A 23114-nucleotide genomic window follows, 5' to 3' on the forward strand; every position below is an offset into this window, starting at 1 on the left:
CTTTACTGGTAGTAGCTCCAGGAAAACAGCAACCTGTGACATAGTGGCACCATTACAGAGTTATAAGAAGAAATCCCTCCAACTTTGAAATGATAGTCTTAGAAGACCTGGGCTTCATCAGATGTAAGTGAGGCCAGGTTTACTTTTCAGAGGCCTTTCTCTGGCTTATCCACTTGGCTGTGCCCAGGCTTGTCTGGTTGAAAGCAGAGCAGGCCACCAGTCTTCAATCTGTACTCAAGATCTAATAGGACCCCATCACTGAAATGCCGGCGACTCAGAGAAGTCTGGCCACATTACGTTTTATATACTTATCTTGTTTATTATTGTCTGTCCTTCTCCCTACAGTGTTAACTGTCTGAGGGCAGGGGTCTTGGCTGGCTAGTTCACCATGTTAGTCTCCAGGCCTAGAACAGTGCCTGGATCTTCATAGGCACTCAGGAAATACTTGCTAAATGAAGGCACCTGCTTCCCAGACTTTTCCTGTTGCATTTCCCCGTTTACTTTGTGGATTTTATTCTTTTGTCTCGTATTGGTGTTCATTTTGTTTTTTAGATTTCCCTGGTGACTGCTGCATACTTTTGTGTCTTTTGCTTTAGATGCATCTGTCATTTTCTGCTTCTTAGACCAGAGAAGCATTCTCACAAAGATGTGATTTGGTATTTGGAGGTTTTTTTGACCTCTGATCAACACTTTGTAACACAGACATGATTTCGAAGAAGAGCATGGTCTAAATCCAACTCCCTATTACTTATCAGTGTAATTGCTTACAAAATGTTTTTTATTATAGTGAAAAGAAGAGATTGGACCTGGAAAAGAAACTTTATGAATATCATCAGTCTGAAACATACAGGTAAGAGATGACAGTGGGAACCGTTTTCAAGCCAGGTACCATGTATTAATCAAAAATTTAACTCTAATGTTATGCCACAAATACTGTAGTTAGAGTACTGGTTTTTTGGCTTCATTTTGTTTTGTTTTTTTGAGATGGAGTCTTGCTGTTTTGCCCAGGCTGGAGTGTAGTGGCGTGATCTCAGCTCATTGTAACCTCTGCCTCCCAGGTTCAAGCAATTCTCCTGCCTTGGCCTCACAAGTAGCTGGGATACCTGGGATTACAGGTGCATGCCATCACGCCAGCTAATTTTTCTATTTTTAGTAGAGACTGCGTTTCACCATGCTGGCCAGGCTGGTCTTGAACTCCTGACCTCAAGTGATTCCCACGCTTCTGTCTCCCAAAATGCTGGGATTACAGCAGTGAGCCACTGTGTCCAGCCTAGTTGGAGTACTCTTACCATTCTCTTATTTTTAGTGTGTAATAATTTGAAATAAACAGTGCAGTTTAATATAATTACTATCAAATACATTTGGTTAAAATCGATATGAGATCAAAATATGTTATTTTCATTATTTTGTATTTGTTTTATTTCATAGCCTTATCTTTTTGGTTGCAATTTAAACACAATGAGCTTGTGTGATGATGAAGACATAATTACTGTAGTTGATCTTTCAGTGTACTACTGTAGGCATGGTTACCTGGTATCTCATTTGTTCATGGGTATGTGAGAATGACTATTAAAATTATAAGTAGTGAATAATATATTGTACATATTATCCTTTTTAGGTTTCCTTCTCCACTATTAAGAGCAGATTTTAAATATTTTAATTTCTATTTTATAAAAACTGAACTTTATCCTTAAGCCAAAAGTATGGCATTACCTCTTATATTATTCATGTGAGGAACTTCTGGCTTTGATAGCATTAAATTTGTAATTTATCAATGTCACACTGTAAGTGAGAAATGAAAAGATCTCATCCAGAAGAGAGACCAAGAATCCTTTAAAGTCAAATTACCTATTAGGTCAGTTCTTTCCCTTGTCTTCAAAATTGTTCTTTGGTTTTAAGATTTAGTGTACTTCTAGACCTTCCAGTTGGGGTAGACAGCCATATGTCTCTAGTAACTCTGAAAGAGACAGGAAATCAGTTGTTTTGTGTGCAGAAGAAATAGCCAGCATTGTGGATGCTGTGGCCTCAAGAGTGGGCCCAAGTCTAAGGGGATCCTTGGCAGCTGCCATTTTTCTAGCCCATGGCTAAAGGGCAGAAGACTGTGTGTAGACGTTTCATGCAGTTTGTTCTTGGGAAGCCTCCTCGCCTTCTGGTGGTGGGAGGGGCAAGTGCAAGAAAAGGATGGACACTTTTACCAAACTGTCAGTTCACTGAGCTGCTGCTGCTTTGCCAGCCTCTTATTGTTTCCTGGAAGACAGAGGATATGATTTACTAAAAATAGGCTTGCTTAGATTGCCTGTAGAAGAAAATCCAAACAAGGCTGCCTTCACCTAGTACCTGCCAGAAGGCAGAGTCTGAGACGAGGGTCTGTGTATAGGTGGTAATTTATTTGACAAGGTGGTCACCTAAAATTGGAGAGCAGGGCTGGGCAGACCAAAATAAGAGCAGTTCATGCAGTGAGCACCTGGGGCTTTAGTCGCTCCAGACCTTCAGAGGAGCCTTCAGAGGAGCAGTGTAGACTACCCTTCTGCTCTGCACAGTGTCTACTCCTGCGAAAGGAGAGCGGGCTGTACTCCTACCGGTTCCTGACCCCCACTGGTAAGTGTGGCCCCAGGTGGAGGTAACTCCTTCACACATCTAGGCTTTTCCATGCTGCAAACTCAGAATGGCGGCCCTGAGATGCCAAGTGCAGCTGAGGCAGAGGCAGATGCTCTCAGGTTATACCACATGCAGTAGACTGTGGTGGCTATGGTGATTGTGGCTGTTAGAAAAAAGGTCAGGCCAGGAGGTGTGAGGTGGGCACAAGGGGTGTCTCATCCAGCAGCCCACCAGACCTGCCGTTATCTGCACCCTTTTAAATTTACATTATAACCATCTCTCTGCAGCTTCTCCCTAAGATTTGACACTGACTGAAACGTCAGGCTCTTAAGCATGACGGGATGTTTTGTAATGTAGTATCAACTTCTAGGCCTGTGGTTAGGTGCTTCAGTTCCATCTGAGCTTCACCAGCTCTAAGCTGGTGACCTTGGGGCAATTACTCCAACATTTGGTGCCTCCATTTCTTCTTCTGTCAAATGGGAGTAATGATAGTTGTGAGAACTCAACAAGATTCATACAAAGCCTTAAAGCAGTGTCTGATCTAGAGCCAATTATTATTTATTACAATTTCATCAACATTCTTTTTCCTATGTTTTGCCTTTGAGCTTTCTGACATGCTGTTTCCTCCACCTGGAATGTTTTCCCCTCATCTTTTCATTTTTGACTTCATCAATTTTGATTAACTCTCATTCATCTTTCAGGTCTTTTTTTTTTTTTTTTTGTTCAGAGACAGGGTCTTGCTCTGTTGCCCAGGCTGGAGTGCAGTGGTGTGATCTCGGCTCACTGCAGCCTCTGCCTCCTGGGTTCAAGCAATTCTCCTGCCTCAGCCTCCTGAGTAGCTGGGATTACAGACACACACCACCACACCCGGCTTATTTTTGTATTTTTAGTAGAGGTGGTGTTTCACCATTCTGGCTAGGCTGGTCTCGAACTCCATACCTCAGGTGACCCACCCATCATGGCCTCCCAAAATGCTGGGATTACAAGTGTGAATCCCTGTGCCCGACCCATCTTTCAGGTCTTAGCTGAAAATTATTTCCACTGGGAAGACCTCCCTGGCCCTTTCAGCTAGGTCAGGTTGCCCAGTGTCTAGAAGTCCTTCTTGGTTTCCCTCATAGCATTCCTTCATACTTACTTATTTCATTGTTTTCTTTGTTGACCTTAGCTGAAAGACTTTTATCTTTGGAGTGCTGAATATATGGATGATTGCATGGGTAGATGAGTTACTCAGTCATGTGGTCAGCTTTGAAGGTTAATGTGGTAGCTGGAATGGAACTAGAATTTGGATGGAGAGGCATGGTACAGTTGTACCCACTCCAGGTAGACACCACTAGCAGCAGCTTTACTGAGTGCCTGAATATGAACGACAGTATGTTAGGTTCTACCTCCATTACAGTTACTCTCGTCAAAAATGCAGAGACATGGGCAGCAATAAGACCAGTCTTCAGTTTTTATTCAGAAAGAAAAATGAAGACAGCCAACCATGGTCAAAGCATGGAATTATTAACACAATAAAGACTTTCTTGAAAATTGTTGTTAAACAACTTTGGACATCTCCAGCATCTTTGCAAATCTTTGTTTTGATTCAAACAAACATACAAAAAAATGTTTTGAATATTTTTGTCATTTTAAAATTTATTTTTGTTTGATATAAGAACGTTGAATAATTCATTGAGCCAACAATTGGAATGCTGTATAACAGGGAAGAAGAGTTAGGATTAACGGTGTTGGTACCGTGAGAAAAGTCGACTGCACAACTTGAACTATCCCATATGTCTTTGTATGTACAGAAAAATTGGAATGCAGAGTATGTTTTTGCTATTATACTTTGGATAAGAGTCTTAAAGGTTTTTTCACAGTTGGAGTAGTTACAGTCCATATATTATTATAAAATATTTTAATAGTGAATTATATTGTTGCAATTTCTGACAAGTGTGTTTATGTTATCTAAATGAGAGCTTTTGGTATTTTACATTTTTAAATTTGTTTTAAATTTCTTAATTTTATGGATTGTGATTTGTAGTTTGATTTAATTCCATATGAGCAGTTATTTTTGAAATTGTTGTGTATAAGAATGTTAGTGAGCCATTCGTCAAAGATGTCCACATAGACACGACTCTTGAAATCATGTTTAATTTTGAGAAATAAGTCCATAGAAATCTTTACTATGTGAATGTTAGAATGTGGTCTTGTATATATTTCTCAGGGGAGTTATGCTTAGGGGAAACCGATATGATAGCTCAGTGGTACTGCATTAATTTTCTCTCTCCAAAAATGTGTATATACATTTTGTCCTTTGGGTTTTAATGGTTTGGGTAAAATATCTTAGAATACATTGTCTCATTAACAATTTTGATAAAGAAAATTCTCTTTCTTAGATTTGTCCAAGTCTAGTCCATTGTTTTAAAACTGCTTTTAATTTTCTAGAGTTAAGCTGAAATATGTAAAACTAAAGAATTATCTGAAGGAAATATGTGAATCTGAAAAGAAGGCTCATGCTCGAAACCAAGAATATTTAAAGCAATTTGAGCGTTTTCAAGCTCATGCTGTACTCTTCACCACAAATACAGAGAAGCTTCAAAAACTGAAGGTGACTTCCTGTTTTTTACTACATTTTATTTTATTTTATTTATTTATTTATTTATTTTTTCAAGATGGGGCCTCACTGTGTTACCCAGGCTAGACTTGAACTCCTGGGCTTAAGCAGTCCTCCTGTCTCAACCTCCTGAGTAGCTGGGACCCGTGTAGCTGTGTACCTTCTGAGTAGCTGAAATTACAGGTGTACATGCCATGTAGCTGTGTACCTCCCAAGTAGCTGAGATTACAGATGCACACCTCATATAGCTGTGTACCTCCCGAGTAGCTGAGATTACAGGTGCACACCCCATGTAGCTGTGTACCACCCGAGTAGCTGAGATTACAGGTGCACACCCCAGGTTTATGTTTTGTTTTTAATCTTTTTTTTGCTAAAATGAGAAATAATGAGTAGTAATTTTCAGATCAGTGGTAGTCACTAATGTTTAGTTGTTCATACTTAGGATTAAGTATCAGCTTTTTCTGTGAATTACCGTATGGCTAAATTTTATCAGAGAACTTGAAACTGCATTTTCCAAGAGTCTTCTTTAGTTGAGGAATCAATGGGATATCTGTAACACAGGGAAGATCACTAGCCAGTACCTGGCACAGTGTAACACATGGTATTTGTTGGCTGAATAACTGAATTTGAGCAGCATTGGGGTTCCCTCTAGAAACTGATTCTGTCTTGAAAGGGTTCTTTTTCTGTGGTCTGGGCCCCTCTCTGGCAAACAGTTCGTTGGGACAGCAGTAAGGATAGAACTGTCTCCGAGGAGTTTGCCTTCATGCTTCTGGACTGTGTGACCCAGCGTGACTGCCCTTGCAGCCCTCTCTGGTTCTGGCACCTTTTTCCCCTTGAAGTGCAGGTGCTTGGCTACCTGCTGCTCCACAAATTAGGCCAAGTGTGGAGGGCCAGGAGCTAGGCCTTTATCCTCATCATTTCCACTGGTCAGATGTTGTCCAATTTAACCCACCTTAACACTGATCACAGGAGTTGTTGAATTCAGTATTCTGCCTGCTAGCCTGCTACTGAGCCCCCCTAGCTTTTTTTTTCTTTTGCCCTGCAGTTTTTCTTCAGCCTTTTATTGTAAAATTTTCAGATACACAGAAGAGTTAGCATAATTATTGTGATGAACACTCATAATTCTCCACTTAGATGCAGTAGTTTTAAATATCTTGTTGTATTTGCTTTGTGTATTTTTTTTCTTTTCTCTGAGCCATTGAAAGTCTGCTGCAGGCATCATGACATTTCTTTCCTAAGCACTTGAGCATGGATCTCCTAAGTGCAGGGGCAGTCTCCTACATAATCATACCATTATCACATCTAAGAAGATTAAAAATGATTTCATAATAGTTTGTGTTTTGAGACAGGGCCTCACCCTGTCATCCAGGCTGAAGTGCAGTGGCGTGATCATGGCTTATGGTAGCCTCAACCTTCTAGGCTCAAGCAAGCCTCCTTCCTCAGCCTTAAGCTGGGACTATAGGTGTGCACTACCATGCCTGGCTAATTTTTTAGTTTTTGTAGAGATGAGGTCTATGTTGCCCAGGCTGGTCTTGAATATGCAGTCTCAAGCAATTCTCCTGACTTGGCCTCCCAGAGTGCTGGAATTACAGGTTTGAGCCACTGCACCCAGACATAATATTATTTAATATTCAGCTCATATTTGGATTTCCCCACTTCTCCCAAAAAGTAACTTATTTTTCCAGACCAGGAGCCAACTAGGGCTCACGTATTGTTTTTTGCGTTATTGATTATTGTGCCTTTTTTGTCTCTTTTAATCAAATGTAGTCTCCTACCATTCCTCCTTTTTTTTCCCCATGTAATTGGCTGTTTTGAAAAAGGCAGTTCATCTGCTTGTAGAATGATCCACATTCTGAATCTAAGGCATCATTTAACTTGCACAGCATCCCCTGAATTTCCTGTGAACTGGAAATGTGGTCTATACAAGCACTGTCCAATAGAATTTTCTGCAGTGATGGCAATGTTCTGTATCTATACTGATGCTATCTAATACAGCTACTGCTCATATATGGCTATTGAGCACTTAAAATGTGGTTTGTGACACTGAAGACTGTATTTTTAATTTTGCCAATTTTAATTAATTTTAGTTTAAATAGTTACAGCTGAGGTTATACTTCCAACTGCATCCCATCAGGAGGCCCGTGATGTCAGGTGGCCCCTGGGTGAGGCTGACTTTGACCCCTTGGTTAAGATGATGATCTCTAGTTGTCTCTATTGTAAGGTACATTTTTTTCCGCTTTGCATGTTAGTAACTAGTCTATGAAGTGATGGGTTGGCATCATGGGAATATTGTGTTCCTCAATATCCTTTTACCTAATGGTTTTAGGACCCATAGATGAGCCTTGCCTGAACCAGTTATTTCTAGTGGAGGTTTTGAAAAATGGTGATTTTCTGTTTTATTGTATCTTCTGTTAACTGGCTTTCCTCTATAACAAAGAGTGTTTTCCCTCTTTTCTTTCTTTCACTCCCCCCTTTTTTTTTTAGCCTACAACAGCACCTAGTATTCCCAGGAGTCTCCCATCCAAGTATGAAACAGGCCCAACCCTGCTTAGCCTTCAAGATCAGATGAGAGCAAGTGTGTTCAGGGTGGTATGGCCATAGACCCCCCCTTTTTTTTAATGTTATGATGGACTTGTGAATTTCTATTTACTAGTATGTTATCAATTACAGTAATTATTCTTTTTGTCATTTTATTGTCTTATATTTGGCCAGTGGGAGTCTCTCTAGATTGGCTCCTGTGTCCTTTTGACATAACCCCGTTGATTCTGAGCCTTCTTTGATCTGGGGCATAACAAGATATTCCAGGTTCACCTCACATTTTTTCTCCCTCAGATGTGGAATTAGCCTCCTATCCAAGGAGCTGTGGTTCTTTTTAATGGAGAGGGGTATTTAGAAACCAAGATACACAGTTAAATGTGCTCAAACAATAGCAAGTTTTAGCTCCTCATTTTTTTATTTTAGTATTCGTGAAAAATGTTTAAAGTTCAAAAAAAGTTGTCAGTATCAATGTTGTAAACTACTTTTCAAAGATTTCATGGAGAAAATGAAAGTGATGGGCAAAGGAGGGAATTTTGTCTTCCCAATAAAATAAAGGAAAAATAGAAAATTTCTGCTTATTTTCATATTGAGGCTTCATTTAATTGTTGATTTCTTATTATGACCAAATTTGAGAGGAAGGAATTTGAAGGGAAGAATCATCTTTTGTAATTTTTTTATTTTGAGAGCATTCATTATATAAAATAGGATATGTTATAAAAAACTTGTATGAGCTACTAAAGACTGTCAACATGGGGGACCATTTTAACATGACAAACTAGATAGGAATATGAAAAGCTCTATTAAGAAACATGGTTCAAAAATTATGTAGGTATTCCATTTTTGAATTTTGGATAAGGAATGCCTTTAAAAAAAATTCTTCTAGTAGCATAAAAGGCCAAATCATGGCACTACATTCGGGAAGGATGTGAGTTCCATAGAGAACTGGACTTTGACAGTCACCCTAGGTCCAAAGCCAATGTTTGTTGTGTGCCTGCGAACCCAGATAGCAATGTCAGAGACCCCCACCAGTGATCCCACCTTCTTCAGCAAGCTGTGCAGTGAGCTGAGGTTCAGCATAGGGGATGTTTGTCTCTGGTGTTTTCCCATTTCTTTCTGCTTCTTCCTTTTGGGCTAGTGTCTAGTGGTGGCCCAGGTATGCCAGAACCACTTGTCTCCTCTTAATGCTGCCCATCCAGGTATCAGATCTTTACCTGCTTTCTTGATTGACCTCACATACGTTCTTAGGAGGAAGGTGTTCACAGTGCATTGCCCACGCACCCCAAAATGCCACAAGTATTTCACCTTGAACAGACTACAGTTAATACACATGGACTTCAAATTGGTAGAATTCCAGAAAGTGAAACCAAGTGAATCCATGTGAGAGAAGTGGGGATTTTGCCCAAATTGGTACTAAGTGAGTTTCTCCCACTTTGTAGAGGTGGGCTGGGCCCAGTTCATTATATAGGGTTAAAATCTCTTAAAATGAGCTAATTGCTGAAAACACTGTCAACTGGTTTTATGACTCATAATACTTTATTTGGAGGCCTATAATAATTTTTAGGGCTTTTAAAGGATATTGACGTGTTATGTAGTTTTGAAAATATAGTGTTATATCTATGTTGCTACATGTCAGTTGGATAAAGGGGCTGAATAAAACAGTTCAAAAATGTAAATATAAGGTCTGGGCATGGTGGCTCATGCCTGTAATCCCAGTGCTTTAGGAGGCTGAGGTGGGAGGATCACTTAAGGCCAGGAATTCGAGACCAGCCTGGGCAACATAGTGAGACCCATCTGTACAAAAAATTTAAAAATTAGCCAACTCTGGGGGTGTGCACCAGTAGTCTCAGCTGCTCAGGAATCTGAGATGGCAGGAGGATCATTTGAGCCCAGGAGGTTGAGGCTATAGTGAGCACTATGATGGTGGCACAGTAGTCTAGCCCTGGTGACAGAGCAAGACCCTGTCTCTCCAAAAAAAATTAATAATGATAAAATAAATTTAAAAAGACCTAAGAATGTAAATACTAGTATTAATGCTGTGAGGAGTGTGCCGTCGTCTCCCTCATTCTGCCCCCCTGCTCCCTGTATTAGCTGCTTTTGTAAAAGGGGCCCCAGTTGGTCCTAACTTAAAGCAGTTTCACTCAGGTGCCCATTATCCTTGTCTCAGGTTCGGTTCTCCCTGAAGTAGACCTGGAGAACAGGGATTTGACAGTAAGTGGTTTATTTGGGAGATAAGGAATATCAGTAGGCAAGAGGGGATTAAGCCAGTTGCCATAGTTAGCCCGGCGCCGAATCCTACAGGGAACTTCTGGCAAGTGGTTTGCACATTTGGGATATGTGGCCAGCAGCTCCTAAGCAGCACTGATTGAGGACTGATGGGCAAGGTTGTAGGTGGTAAGGAATTAACCAAACGCTCCCCAGAGCAGCCTTCCCAGGTTCCGAGAAGCCTTAGGCATGGAGCCCCAGATTCCAGAACTTCGGAGTGACCAGAAAGGTCCCAGGGACATGTGTAGAACAGCATCTGCCTTAGCCTCCCTCATGGCAGTATTGCCAGGCATGGGGCTGACATGTCAGGGCATTCAGGGAGGATCCTCGTAGCAGGCACAAGAGTCTTCATCTGGTTAGGTCTCTCTTTGGCCTGAAATGCTGGCCAAGGCTTTTCAGGACAAAGTCCAGACACTGGTCTCTGCCTGCATAGAACAGCCTCACCCTTATTACTCCTCCCAACATGTGGGCACACACATGCACACACACACACACACACTCTCTCTCTCTCTGTCTCTCACACAGATACACAGACATGTGCACATTTTTTCTCCCCATCTTTCCCTAATTTGTCCCCTTCCACCTTCTCCTGCCATCCCCATTTCTCCCTCTTATCTCTCCCCACTCTCCTATTCCTGTCTCCTTGCCTCTTCTTACCCCCAAATCTGTCTCCTCCAGATCCTCTAACTCTTCCACCCCCATATCTTCCCACTGTCTCTCTACATCTTTATCTCCCGCACACACACACACTCACTCTCTCACACACACACACACACACACAGTCTTACATGCATCCACAGTACTTTAAGCATGCTGAACAATTTGCATTTCCTTGAAAGCACCACATTATCTCATACCTCCTTCAATTAGAAGGCCTTTTTCCCCCTGCCCTGCCTTAGGTCTGTGTCATAATTATCTCAGTAAGCACTTCCTTCGTGGTATTATAATTGTTTACATGTCTGTTTTCCCACTTCACTGTGAGCTCCTTGTCTTATTATTTCAATGCTCTCAGTATCTGACCCAGAATATGGCGCATAATAAGCACTCAGTAAGCATCGAGACTTCCCCCTTGACTGAAATTAATTCTTCCGTATTTTTTATCTCATTCTGTTATGGATCATGAACTAGTATGTGAGAACTAATGTGGTATTGATGATACTCTTTATTATACCTTCCCAGTTAGCATTTCTGTTTAATAGCAGAGGGGTTTTGAATATATAATGTCATTATTTAAAGATGTGATTCTCCAGGTCTGGACAACATGATGAGAACCTGCAAAAAAATAGAAAAAGTTAGCTAGATGTGGTGCATGTGCTCTAGTCCCAGCTATTGGTGAGCTGAGGTAGGAAGATTGGTTAAGCCTGGGAGGTTGGAGGGCAGTGAGCTGTGATCATGCCACTGCACTCCAGCCTGGGTGAGAGAGCAAGACCTTGTCTCAAAAAAAAAAAAAAAAAAAGTAAAATGGATGTGTTTATCCTTGAAAATTCAGTCATTAGGTTATGTATGCTTATAAGGGGCTAATATTTGAGAACAAATCTTTTGAACTCTGATTTGATTTCTACTAAGGATTGTGACAGACATTGTGAGCAGGGCACAACCTTCAGGCCCCTGGAGGACAAAGTGTGTAGCACATACCATTTTTTTTATCAACCAGAGTGTCTTGCCTGTTAATATACATTAGTTGAACAAATAAACGTTCCCCCATATCTTTGGTAAAAGTTCACGATCTAAGAGGAAGCACAGATACTGGAAAAAAATAGGAGAAGAGAAAACAAAAGACTGTGAATCTTAGTCGCATCTCTCATACTGACCTGAGGATAAAATCAGCCCATTATGTAACTCTCTGTACCCATTTCCTCAACTCTAATATGAGGAGACAGGGCCAGCAGATTTTAAATGTCAATTCAGTTCAATTATTCACTTATTCTGTAACTTGAGAATTAGCTGAGCAACCCTGAAAAACAATGAAAAAGGAAGTCTGTGGCAAAGAAAGGTAGTGGTGACACTTTCAGGCAAACAGTAAAGTGATTGAAGGGAAATTGACGGAAGTGAAAATACAGAAAGTAACGTAATGGAAAACGTTTGTGAGCTTGGAGAGAAATCCCAGAGACCAGAAACTTCTGCGAGAACCTCCATTAACCCCCAGTCATTGTTAACAGATTTCATTAATTCCGCTGAAATAAATTACTTGTGCATAGTGAGGAAGTAAATGGGAAGGTCCTACTAAGTTTAGGTGGGCAGCATCAAGCCAGTGCTGTGAAGCAATACAGTGACAGACAGAACAAGTTACCTGATGGATTAACTCAGTGCTCTTGGGTTTATTAAAACAGATTTCTCGGGTTGGGGCTGGGAAGATAAGGGAATTATTTATCCCTAGAGGGGCTCCAGACCAGGAGATGTTACTGGTGCATGAGTAGGCTCTGGAGAGCACTGTGGAAAACTCCTGCTTTCCAGTGTTCAGAACGTGGATAATAGCCAGGTGTTATATATAAAAATAAAAAGGAAAAAAAGAAAAAAGAGAACAAAGCATTTTTTGATGGAAATCCATGGTCCTAGGGGATGCAGGCTTACAGTTTGTATCAGTCATTAATTTATCATTGTATCTCTGCAACTTCATTGTGCCATTTCTATTTGCATTATTTAGAAAAAGAGTATCTACAGTTTAGTGACTTTTTCAGTTGCATTGAGACCAATCTAAATTGGGCTCTTAAAGATACTTCTTTCTGTTCTTTAGGAAGACTTTATGCAGTTATCACTTCCTTTTTCCTTCAGCAAAATGAATAAAACTCCCATATTTCTATGAGAAAGTGCTCTGTCTTTGGAAGGTATGGCTCTGAAATGATCCTATAATGAGGAAATCAGGTACAATGCTCATTGATCTCAAAGAGCATAAGAAAACATTTGTAGTCACAGGAAAAAAGAATTTTTGTTTCACCTGTAATTGTATGTTTGTATTGTAATTCATCCCCCATTTATTTTTTGAGATACTGTCCCTTAGAATCTGTAAGGGATACCTGTTTAAAGCTCTTGTGGTTAAAATGTAAACACCTCTAAGTTCAAAGGAATAGATATGGAACAGAGAGGCGTAAATTGTATCTTCGTTATTGCTTTATCTATTCTTAGTTTATCATTTTATCATTTGTACTGGCCTTATAAAATTTTCATTTAATTGAGTATCTATTTAGAGAATTACTGCCATCTATCATGTTAATAGTACTCTGCTGGTTAAAAAAAATCCATACCTAACTGTTACTAAAAATGAGATAGCATATATTAATAATACCTTTCAGAATATTTTGAGAGAAACAAATCAGTTTGGTTATTAGTGCCCATTCGGTTTTTGTGTGTGAGAACAAAGCTCGGGCCTATTTTATGTTCAATCAGAGAACTAAGGAAACAGTTTTCTAATTTCATCATCTCATAGGTGTGTTTCTAATTACAGTACATACCTGCCTAATTTAGAAAATGTTCTGATACTTACCTGTGATGGACCACAATCCATGACTTTTTGAAGGCTTTAATTGCTAGCGTACTGAATCAAAGTGCTTTTTTATGCCTTGCTTTTAAGAAAAAGTCATTTTAAGATTGAATCACTTTCACCAATTACAGTGTGGTAATGATGCAGACATCTTTATGTAGTTATTAGTGCCAGAGCAAACTGGATTCTGATCGTTGATGTCTGCAGTATATTTTTATTCATGGAAAATGGAATTTGTTTTAAGTTTGATGATCTAGCAAGTATACTCAATTGCTGTGACGATCAGAATCATGATATTTTGTAGATATCATACAGATAAGAAATCAGTAGGATTGATTTTTTTTTTCTTTTGTTTGGGGCAAAAATTCTAAAAGGAAACACTGTCTAATGTGTTATTTTCATAATAAAGGAATTGAATTTTTGTGATAAAGTGTCAAACTGTATACATATATATACACACACACATATATACACACACATATATATGTGTGTATATGTATATATAAAGATTTTATTTCCTAAGCTGATGAAAGTAAAAATCCATCAAATCTTATTTTATTTAAAAATTGTGGCATTTTGTAAAATTCAACTTTCGATATGTGTTATTTGCAAAATTGTTCATTTTCTAAGATAAGGTGAATTTCGTGGCAACATCAGCTTTTACTTTCTGCTTCAGTGCTCCCTGTATGTTGTAAAGACTGCAGTATACAGACAGGTGCTAGTTGTAAAAATATTTATCACAAAATCAAACTTTGTTTATATTTAGCTTGAATATGAGACTCAAATTAAGAAGATGCTACTCTCAAAAGATAGTCTGGGACTAAAAGGTGAACTGAAAGATGAAGACAGAGAAAAGGTAATAAACTAAATTGATAACCTTTCTGTTAACAGAGGAGTTCTGGAGTATTTATATTTTAAGAGATTGTTTCAAATAAAATCATCTTATTAGAAAGATCCCTTTGATTAAACCTTAAGTGATTAAAGATTTTTGCTTACAGAATATTGCTTTAACATCTAATTAAGTTTGCTGAAAGGGAGTTACTTTGGGAAGAAAGGATAGACTCTAAAGAAAACCTCAATGTTGTCAGTAGGTAAAATTATTTTTCTAAATCATGCCTTGTAGCTGCTCTTTTCTTAGTTTGAGAAGTGTTTTAAATGAAAAGTAAACAAAATACGGCATTTTGATTCTTTTATTTGTGTGAATGTATATAATTCTGTACACTTTAACCTTTGCACAGAAAAAGTGGAAAGAACAGATTGCATATCTAAGCAATAGACAAAAAGATCGGCAAGGAATACTTAAATAAATTCTGCTATGTATCTGCTGTAATGCAGGCTTCTAATCCTCCCGCCTATCTCCATATAAATGATTCTGTTCAAGACCATAGATGTTTTCTTCACTAAAAGCAGTAAAGCTCTTTTAGATGAAATGTCTAAAAACATCTTGTAATAACTTGGAGCATGCTGGCAAGAGTAGTCACTTGTGACTATGTGTGAAACCCCCTCAGCCAGTCGATATTGTAATAAGCAAAAATGGTAGCATCACTCCATTATTCAGAAAAGCCAACAGCGTGCTTGTTCCTTAGGCTGCAGCATTCATTAAGAAAAGCTTACTGGGCTGAAAGCTGGAAACAGATGATAACGGGATATGATTTTCATATTTAATGCTTTCCTTGGAAGAGTATGTGTGCTACAGATTGATAGAAGAATCAACTGCTACTTTACTAAAAGACTTTCAGGTTTGCCCTATAGCTACCGATGGAATCATTCAGCCAAGAAATTAACTTTTTCTCCTTTTACCTGCTTTATATATCTGCTAAGCAGGCTGCCTGGCTGCCAGTAAATGTTATTATGCAGTTAACTGTTTGGTATTTAAGACTCTTATCAGAAAAGAAACAGAGGCCACACTATTTTGTTTTTATAGTAGGAGGAAGGTTTTAGTTTTTCTTTCTTCCGTGCATTAGCAGGCATTAATCTGAGTTTATAGGAAGTTTTCGTTTTCCTTCCTCATAGATTAAAAAGTTTAAAAAAAAGCCCTAGAATTTAGAGCATTCTTTAAACTGTAAGATACAAAACACCAAGCCCTAGCAACCCTGACCTATATAAAAAGGCCTTTAATGATAAATGATGAATATGCCATTCCGTGTAGGCCAAATGTGGTATGATGTGATAGACTTTTAAAGCATTCAGGCAGTTTTTCTGTTTGACATTCGGTCATGAAATAATTGATGTGTTCTAATCTAGAAGCCAGTTAGTTCTTTCTGTGCCATTCTTGATAGACATATTCTTAGCACGGCAGTGTCAATGGTACTTCAGGAAAACAGAAGCTTTTTTTTCCTTTATTACCCACTGATTCTTTACCTTACATATAGTTATGGAGTCTCCTTTTAGGACATATTTAAAATTAGGGCAAGAGACATACAGTTGACAACCCCTTAAAATCTTACATATAATAATTAGAAGTGTTTTCATTTATATGGAAAGATGTCATTTCCTTAAAAGCTTTGACTATTGGCTGTGTAAGAATCAATTTGGTAACATTTTGAAAAATTTATATTTTGCCTTTTCTAATTTTCCACCGATGTTCAACCGATTAAAAGGTAAATACATTTCAGCGAAATCATGTTTTAGTGACTCCTCCTACTAATTCCTGAACAATTCCTTATCATATGAGTTATGTCTTATTGTTTAGTGGAAATCCAAGCTCGTCTTCTTTGGGCAGTCATATGAATTGGTCTTGGTCATTGGCCCAGGGCCTTTCCTGAAGCATAGTACAGTCACTGGTTGAATCAGTAAGTAGTTGTTAAGCATCTATTCTGTTTGAGAAGCCACAGTAGGCCACTCTATAAATGCCACAGTTTTCTTACCTTCAAAGTGCTTCTCACAAAGCAATGTTCTTTCTAAGGCACAGAATAGTGTGTGATAAAGTGCCAGTCACATGGGACAAGCATGAGCAGTGAGAAGAAAGAAGATCCTGCTTCCCATGAATTGAGTAACCCCAGGCCTGGTGGAGGAGGTGGTGTGTGAGGTGGCATAGAAAGATGGGCAGGATGCCAGTCAGTGGCAGAAAATGAGCTTGGAAAGCTACCTTGTGGGATTTGGTACCTGAAACTATGGTACCAGGCTAAGAACTGAGATTTCCTCCTCGAATTTGTGTGTGTGTGTGGGGGGGGGGGGTTGGGGCCAATGAAGGAAGGACTTGTGAGCAAAGCGGTCACATCCCATGTGTGCAGCTGCGGGAAGATGAGGCTGGCAGTGCTGTGCAGGATGAGTCTGGGGAGGAGTATGTGGAGCTGAGGAAATGAGGCTCCATTCAGACAGGAGGAATTAACGGAATGGAGGGCATGTATTGGGAATGGCCATTGAGGTGGAAAACACTAATAAAGGGGAGAGCATCGATCAAATTGGTGATCATTCTGAATTATAAAAATATATTTTTTAAGTGGCTGTACAGCTTTCAACCGTAGGCGGTAACATGGATGCCAAGAAAAGTCATCAAGTGGTGTGTGTCCATCTTATAAATGTAAAACCCTGGCTCAGTTTTGGTGTAGGACATCTATTGTTTGCTTGCATCTAGTGGCTGCTCTTTAGAATCATACATCACCTAGAAGGGTTAATAGTCTATTCATCTGCCATGCTTGTTTCCACTATGAATTTACTTAGCTTACGAAAAATGTGTCTTACCAAAAAGGTACATTTCAAGCCCCACTCAAATCCTCACAAATTTTACTATAATAGTTCTTCACCTCTATTATATATATATAGTTATTTTTTATTTTGGGGCAAACTCTGTTTCTAGGCATGTTCTTCTGGTTGAAGAACAGTGACTAGAGAATATACATAAAAACACATAAAAATGTATGTCCTCAAGAAAGATTGAGATGGCATTTTTGAATGAGAGTATACATTTGGGGATGGGGTTGTGCGGTTTCTTTGAACTATTAGTCTGTGAAATATATTTTACTAGAAGTAGAAGCAAACTGATTATACTCTCTCAGGGCTGCATAGGTGTGGAGGACCAGGGAATTTCATCACAGAGCTGAAGGTTTGTGGAGGAGCGTCACTTCCCCTGTGGTCACCCTCTCTGCAAGGATCAGGTGGAGAATGGTTACAAAGGTGTTATTCCCACTTTTTAATACTGGTAGTAACACTGGGTAATAATCACTGTACTTTTACTTTGCCAGGTGCTGTATTAACACTTTATATGTATCTTCTCAACAACCCTGGAAGTAGAGGATATTGTTGCCCCCATTTTATAGTAATGCTCAGAAAAGTTAGTTAACTCATCGAAAACTACACAGTCAGGCAGAGGCAGTATTCAAACCCAGACCATTGGACTTCAGCGTCCGTGCTATTAACCACCTTGCAACAATGCCCTCTAAGGCAGTATGAGTAAAAGGTAGTATGGGAAGCTCTTCAAAAGTTGGAGAAATTCCTGGTGAAATAAAAACTTTTAAGTACTACATTTTTACCTAGACTTGAGGGAGGAAATGGTCTTCCTTGGTACTGTAGTATTTGAGCTGAATCAGGTGAGCCATGGCAAGCAGAGGACCTGCCCCCTAAACTGGCCATGTTTGCAATAAAAGAAGCATCCGTTTCTGTTGGCTTTGTTGGGCAGAAGAAATGCGTTACAGCTCAACTGAAGAAGAACTTGAAGGGAGAAAGCCTGCACAGCCACAGGAGGTGGCTGTGTGCCTGGTATGCAGGGATGAGCTCTACAGTGGCTTTAGCCACGGATCTGAGTATGTGTCCGAGGTACTCCCAGGAGCAGTGCCACTGCAGGAGAGGCACGTGACGGAGAAGACAACACCCCAGTATGAGATGATAGAAAGGGTTCTTCCATTCCAGGTGAGATAGAATGCTGTTCCCAGGATCTGAGCACCATTCATGAGACCAAGGCAGCCACTGTAGGACCTGGCTCATCTCCAAAGAGTAAAGGGACCAGATACCTTGTGTAGGGGAAACTTTATTGAAATAAATATTGCAGCAAGGGGGAAAAGGAATCCTAAAACTATACTGAAGTGTCTCTATTGAAAGAGCAAGTGACTTGAATTGGAATCCTCTGGGAAGGACCCTAACACAAGGATTTGAGTGTAAGTAGTTTATTTGGGAGGTGGTCCCAGGACGCAGATAGAAAAGAGGGGAAGGTGGCAGGGGGAAGGGAAAGTGGGCTGTAAAAGTGTGTGATTGAGTGGGTTATCACTCAGAGCACCTGGAGCTCAGTCCCATTGAGGAACCTTGGATGACTGTATAGGGCATGCCTCAGGGATATCCCATTCGCGGAATAGGAAAGGGAGGTGTTTCCCCTCCAGGTCTGCCACTGCCAGAGTGCCGCACCTGGCTCTTCTTCTGGTGCTGCACAGCAGCTGAGAGAAATGCTTGGGCCAAGAGGCACGGTGCTTACAGGAGGACACTGGGCAGGTACTGGGATGGTGAGGGCCCAGGGATATGGGCCCGCCCTCTCACACCTGCTAAGGGAAATAACAGTGGGTGGAGGAGGTAGAGGTTATTCCTTAGAGTTCTCTGTATAAGCCCGATTTCTTATCCTTACTAGCCCATAGTGCTGCCTTCACCAGCAGCCCCCTTGAATCACTGCTCAACTATAAACAACACAAAAATCTCCCTAGTGGGGAGCTCTGAGCAGTTGCCTTCACGGGGAATGTGGCCCTCAGTTCTGCCATTCTCAAAGTTATGACTGTACTTGATTTAGACAGAGCCATGACAAGTCAAAAATTAGTCTCTCTGTGTTCAGCTGGACCTTTTTATATTGATATATTTATATGTGTTTGTATTCAGAAAACAATTAGAAGTTAACTCGAATTACACAAATTGTATTTCAAGTCCTGGCCCTAAAACTACATCTGCAGACCTGCAGACCTTTTTTTCAGGAGAGGGTAAAACATACTCTTCTCTCCCGGCTCACTCAACAGTAAGCTTCCACATGGCGGGGACCGGCCCCTTCTTCCCCGGTGCACCACCCCACAGCACCCTGCACCTAGTCAGTGATGATGGCCTGCTCACCTGAAAGGAGGAAGAGGGGAGAGCTGCTCTCTGAGTGAAGGGTACTCCCCGTTTCATATGGTGTTCGAGGGCAGATGACATTTGGACTCTGTACTCCTGCTTTTGAGGGTGCCTTTCAAGGACCTAGTGGGGAGTGTGGCTCTGATGGACAGCTCCCCCATAGGTCTTTCAGGCACTGTTCTAAGGACTTTATATATATAGGCATATAGAAATACACATTGGTTACAGCAGCCTTACAAAATAAAAACTATTTTAATACCCATTTTACAGATTAGGAAATGGGAGCTCAAATAAATTAAGTAACTTAGTTTCTCAATCATACAGCTAGTAAGTGGGAGACTGGTCTGGAGTCTTCATAAATACATCAGTCTGCTTTTCAGTTACTGGAAGAAAGGATTTACTTAGGAAAATGATGGGAGAGGGCCTTTTTTAAAAAAGGGATTAGCTGCTCTCTCATAGTCAAGAAGGAAAGAAAAACAGTATTTTTAAAACTTGCCTTTTGTGGAGACATTTGGCTAGCCAGCTATCTTCCTCTGTGGCAGGATTCTGTGGCAAGTGTATTATGTGACAGAGGCTCTAACAAATGAGAAAATTATATTCACAGATACAGGTGCCTATCGTGTAGTGGAATGAGGGGGAAAAGAAAAAAAGTGGATGAGAAGGGGAAAAGAAACGTAAGTCAGTTTAACAAGAAGAGGATAAATTTTGTGGGGAAACACTGTTTCTTTTCTCCTTTTGATAGTGGAAAAGGGTTTATAGAAGCTCCACAGGCGAATGAGTATTGATTTCTTGTTCTTTAGAAGACTTTCCAAATTCATGTACTTATCATCCATGAAATACTGTATTATTAGAAAAAGATATACTTCTTGCAGTCTGAAAAAAAAAGTTAGTGCCTAGAACTTTCTTGGAAAAGAATCTGGTGATAACAGCCATGATGAATACACACATATGCTCTGTCCCAGAAGTCCCACATTTGGTTATCTGTCCCCTAGAAAGAAAATCTTTAAAAAATGGCAAAAATATAGTCTGTATGTTGCAGCATTATTTGTAGTAGCAGAAATATGGAAGCAACCTGAATGAGCAGCTGCAGAGGAGAGGCTGAGCTAGGGAGAGAGAGCACCCTCATGATCAAGTGCTCTGCATATGGCGCCCAGATCTGGGCAGTGTCCAAGGAATATTACTAAGAGAGAAAAGCAGGTTGCGGAGAGTTGCTTACAACACGCTCTCACTTTGTACAAGTGGCCAAACCTTACCATCAAGCAATTAGTTATCCTGGGCTTGAAGGAAGGTGTGAATAGGCATCCTAACTGGTTGGCTTCAGTTACCTCGTAGAGGGGAGAGAGAGGCAATGAGGTGGGGAAAATAAGTAACTTGTTCTTTACATCCCTTTGCCTTGTGTCTGCTTTCTATAATTTAATAATTTTAATACAATTTTTAAAATTAAACCTATGAAGAAGGGATGAGTAGGTGGTTAGTTGATTTTAGGAAGAAGGAGCCTGCTTGTGGTTGAGACTGTTCTTTTAATTGTGGGGGAGTGTTAATTGCTTACATCCTTACTCATATCCCTCAGAATTATGGAAAGTGGAGGCACCTATCACTCTGATGTAGTTCTGCATAGTTCTTTTGTGAATGGGGATCTCTAAGAGAGTTTTATCCCGAGTTACCCTATTTGGATGGTGGAGTATATACAGGGGATATTGAATTGTATCATAAAAAGAAAGGGCTGTTACCTTGACCTTTTTAGGTACTTATTAAGCCTCTTAGGAAGTGTTACTTGAAAACTGTAACTTAACTTTATTACTTTGACCAAGACAGTTGCTTAGAGCTACGGATGTTGGAAGAGTGGTTCTGGGGTGTTCTGTTCGTTTTGTGAAAGTTACCTTCTGGCACTATTTTGGAATGCCAAATTTCTCTTGAAGCTCATACCTGCTTTTCTCTTACTCTTCCATTTACCCCACATACACTAGGTTTTATTTATCATATACAAGTTCTATTCAGGGTCTATTTTAGTGAGATCAGATTTTGAGTTATTCGAAGTTAGAAATTAGGCACAGGCTTCAGATTCATTATTAGGGATTTTTATGTTTGTTTTAAAAAGCTGTGGTTTAGTAACGCAATTTGAGTTTGACTCGGTTTTGAATATTGTAGCATAAAAGGTTTGCATTGGAGTCCTGGTATCTGGGTTTGAATCCTGGCTCTGTGAACATGAACAAGTTGCTTAACCTGGCTAAGTCCCATAAGAGTAGGACGAATAATAATGATTGTTTTGATAATATAAATCTCTTAGCTCCTGCTTGTCACCTTGTACATGCTTGATAAATTTTCACTGCTCTTGATGCCACCATCACCGCCATCATCACCATTGTTGTTCTCCATTAGGGCAGTCTTACTTTGATCCTGGATTCTTGCCACTTATTTAAGAGAGTGAAGAGGTTGGTGTGGAGGTAGGGAGACTACCTATGAATTGAAGAAATAGGAGATAATACCACTTGATGGTGACAACTCAAAGATTGATTTTGTGTAAGATAATATACAGAATACACCATTAAAGCCTAATTTAACAGATATATCTTAAAGTTTAGACAGTTCCAATAACTGTTGAATTTCAGGCCAGAGATGTCTCTTGGTGGTGTAAGTTGTGCGATTTTGGTGGTAACTACATTTATCATGGTGGCAGCATGTAAGAAGAAGGTTTAAAAATCACAATGGCGGCTGGGCGCGGTGGCTCAAGCCTGTAATCCCAGCACTTTGGGAGGCCGAGACGGGTGGATCACGAGGTCAGGAGATCGAGACCATCCTGGCTAACACGGTGAAACCCCGTCTTTACTAAAAATGCAAAAAACTAGCCGGGCGAGGTGGCTGGCGCCTGTAGTCCCAGCTACTCCGGAGGCTGAGGCAGGAGAATGGCGTAAACCCGGGAGGCGGAGCTTGCAGTGAGCTGAGATCCGGCCACTGCACTCCAGCCCGGGTGACAGAGCAAGACTCCGTCTCAAAAAAAAAAAAATCACAATGGCATAATGTATTAGTTTGCTAGGACTGCCATAACAAAATACCACAAACTGGGTGGCTTAAACAACAGAAATATATTTTTTGAAGTTCTGGAGGCTGGAAGTCCAAGATCAAGGTGCCAACAGGGTTGTTTTCTGATGAGGCCTTTCTCCTTGAGTCATAGAAGGGGCCTTCTCACTGTGTCCTCATGTGCCCTTTTCTCTGTGTGCATGAACAGAGAGATCATTGGTGTCTGCTCCTCTTCTTATAAGGACACCAATTCTATTGGATTAAGGTTACACCATTATGACCCAATTTAACCTTTGTTACCTCCTTTAAGGCCCTATCCTTTAAGCCACATTGGGGATTGGGGCTTCAACATATGAATTGGACACATTTCAGTGTGTGATATGTATATCATGTAAAATATGTATAATAATTTTATAATAACAATCATATAAAATAATTTCTTCAGGATTGTTGCGTGTAAATTATTGTTAATGGATTTTAAAAAAATATTCTCAATGTGACTTAAGAACTTGCTTACATAGAACTTAAAAACAATAATTGTACCATGTGAAAAGCTGAAAATTTGGTCTAACAGCTTCATTTCCATTCTGCATTTAACTTGCT

General features: G+C 40.0%; 1 protein-coding gene across 4 annotated transcripts in view; it reads left to right on the forward strand.

Moving 5' to 3' along the window:
- The window catches only part of KIZ (kizuna centrosomal protein), a 121706-nt gene that overhangs the window by 5636 nt on the left and 92956 nt on the right, over positions 1-23114 (forward strand). The window contains exons 2-4 of one of the 4 annotated variants that reach the window (XM_011963187.1): positions 788-850; positions 5026-5188; positions 14239-14328. In XM_011963187.1, coding sequence (XP_011818577.1) covers positions 788-850; positions 5026-5188; positions 14239-14328 — 316 coding nt within the window. The remainder of the gene's footprint in view (positions 1-787; positions 851-5025; positions 5189-14238; positions 14329-23114) is intronic. The other 3 variants (XM_011963200.1, XM_011963207.1, XM_011963191.1) reach the window with 3 other exon arrangements.

This window comes from Colobus angolensis, unplaced genomic scaffold, assembly GCF_000951035.1.
Source record: "Colobus angolensis palliatus isolate OR3802 unplaced genomic scaffold, Cang.pa_1.0 Scaffold117, whole genome shotgun sequence".
Taxonomy (NCBI): Eukaryota; Metazoa; Chordata; class Mammalia; order Primates; family Cercopithecidae; genus Colobus; species Colobus angolensis.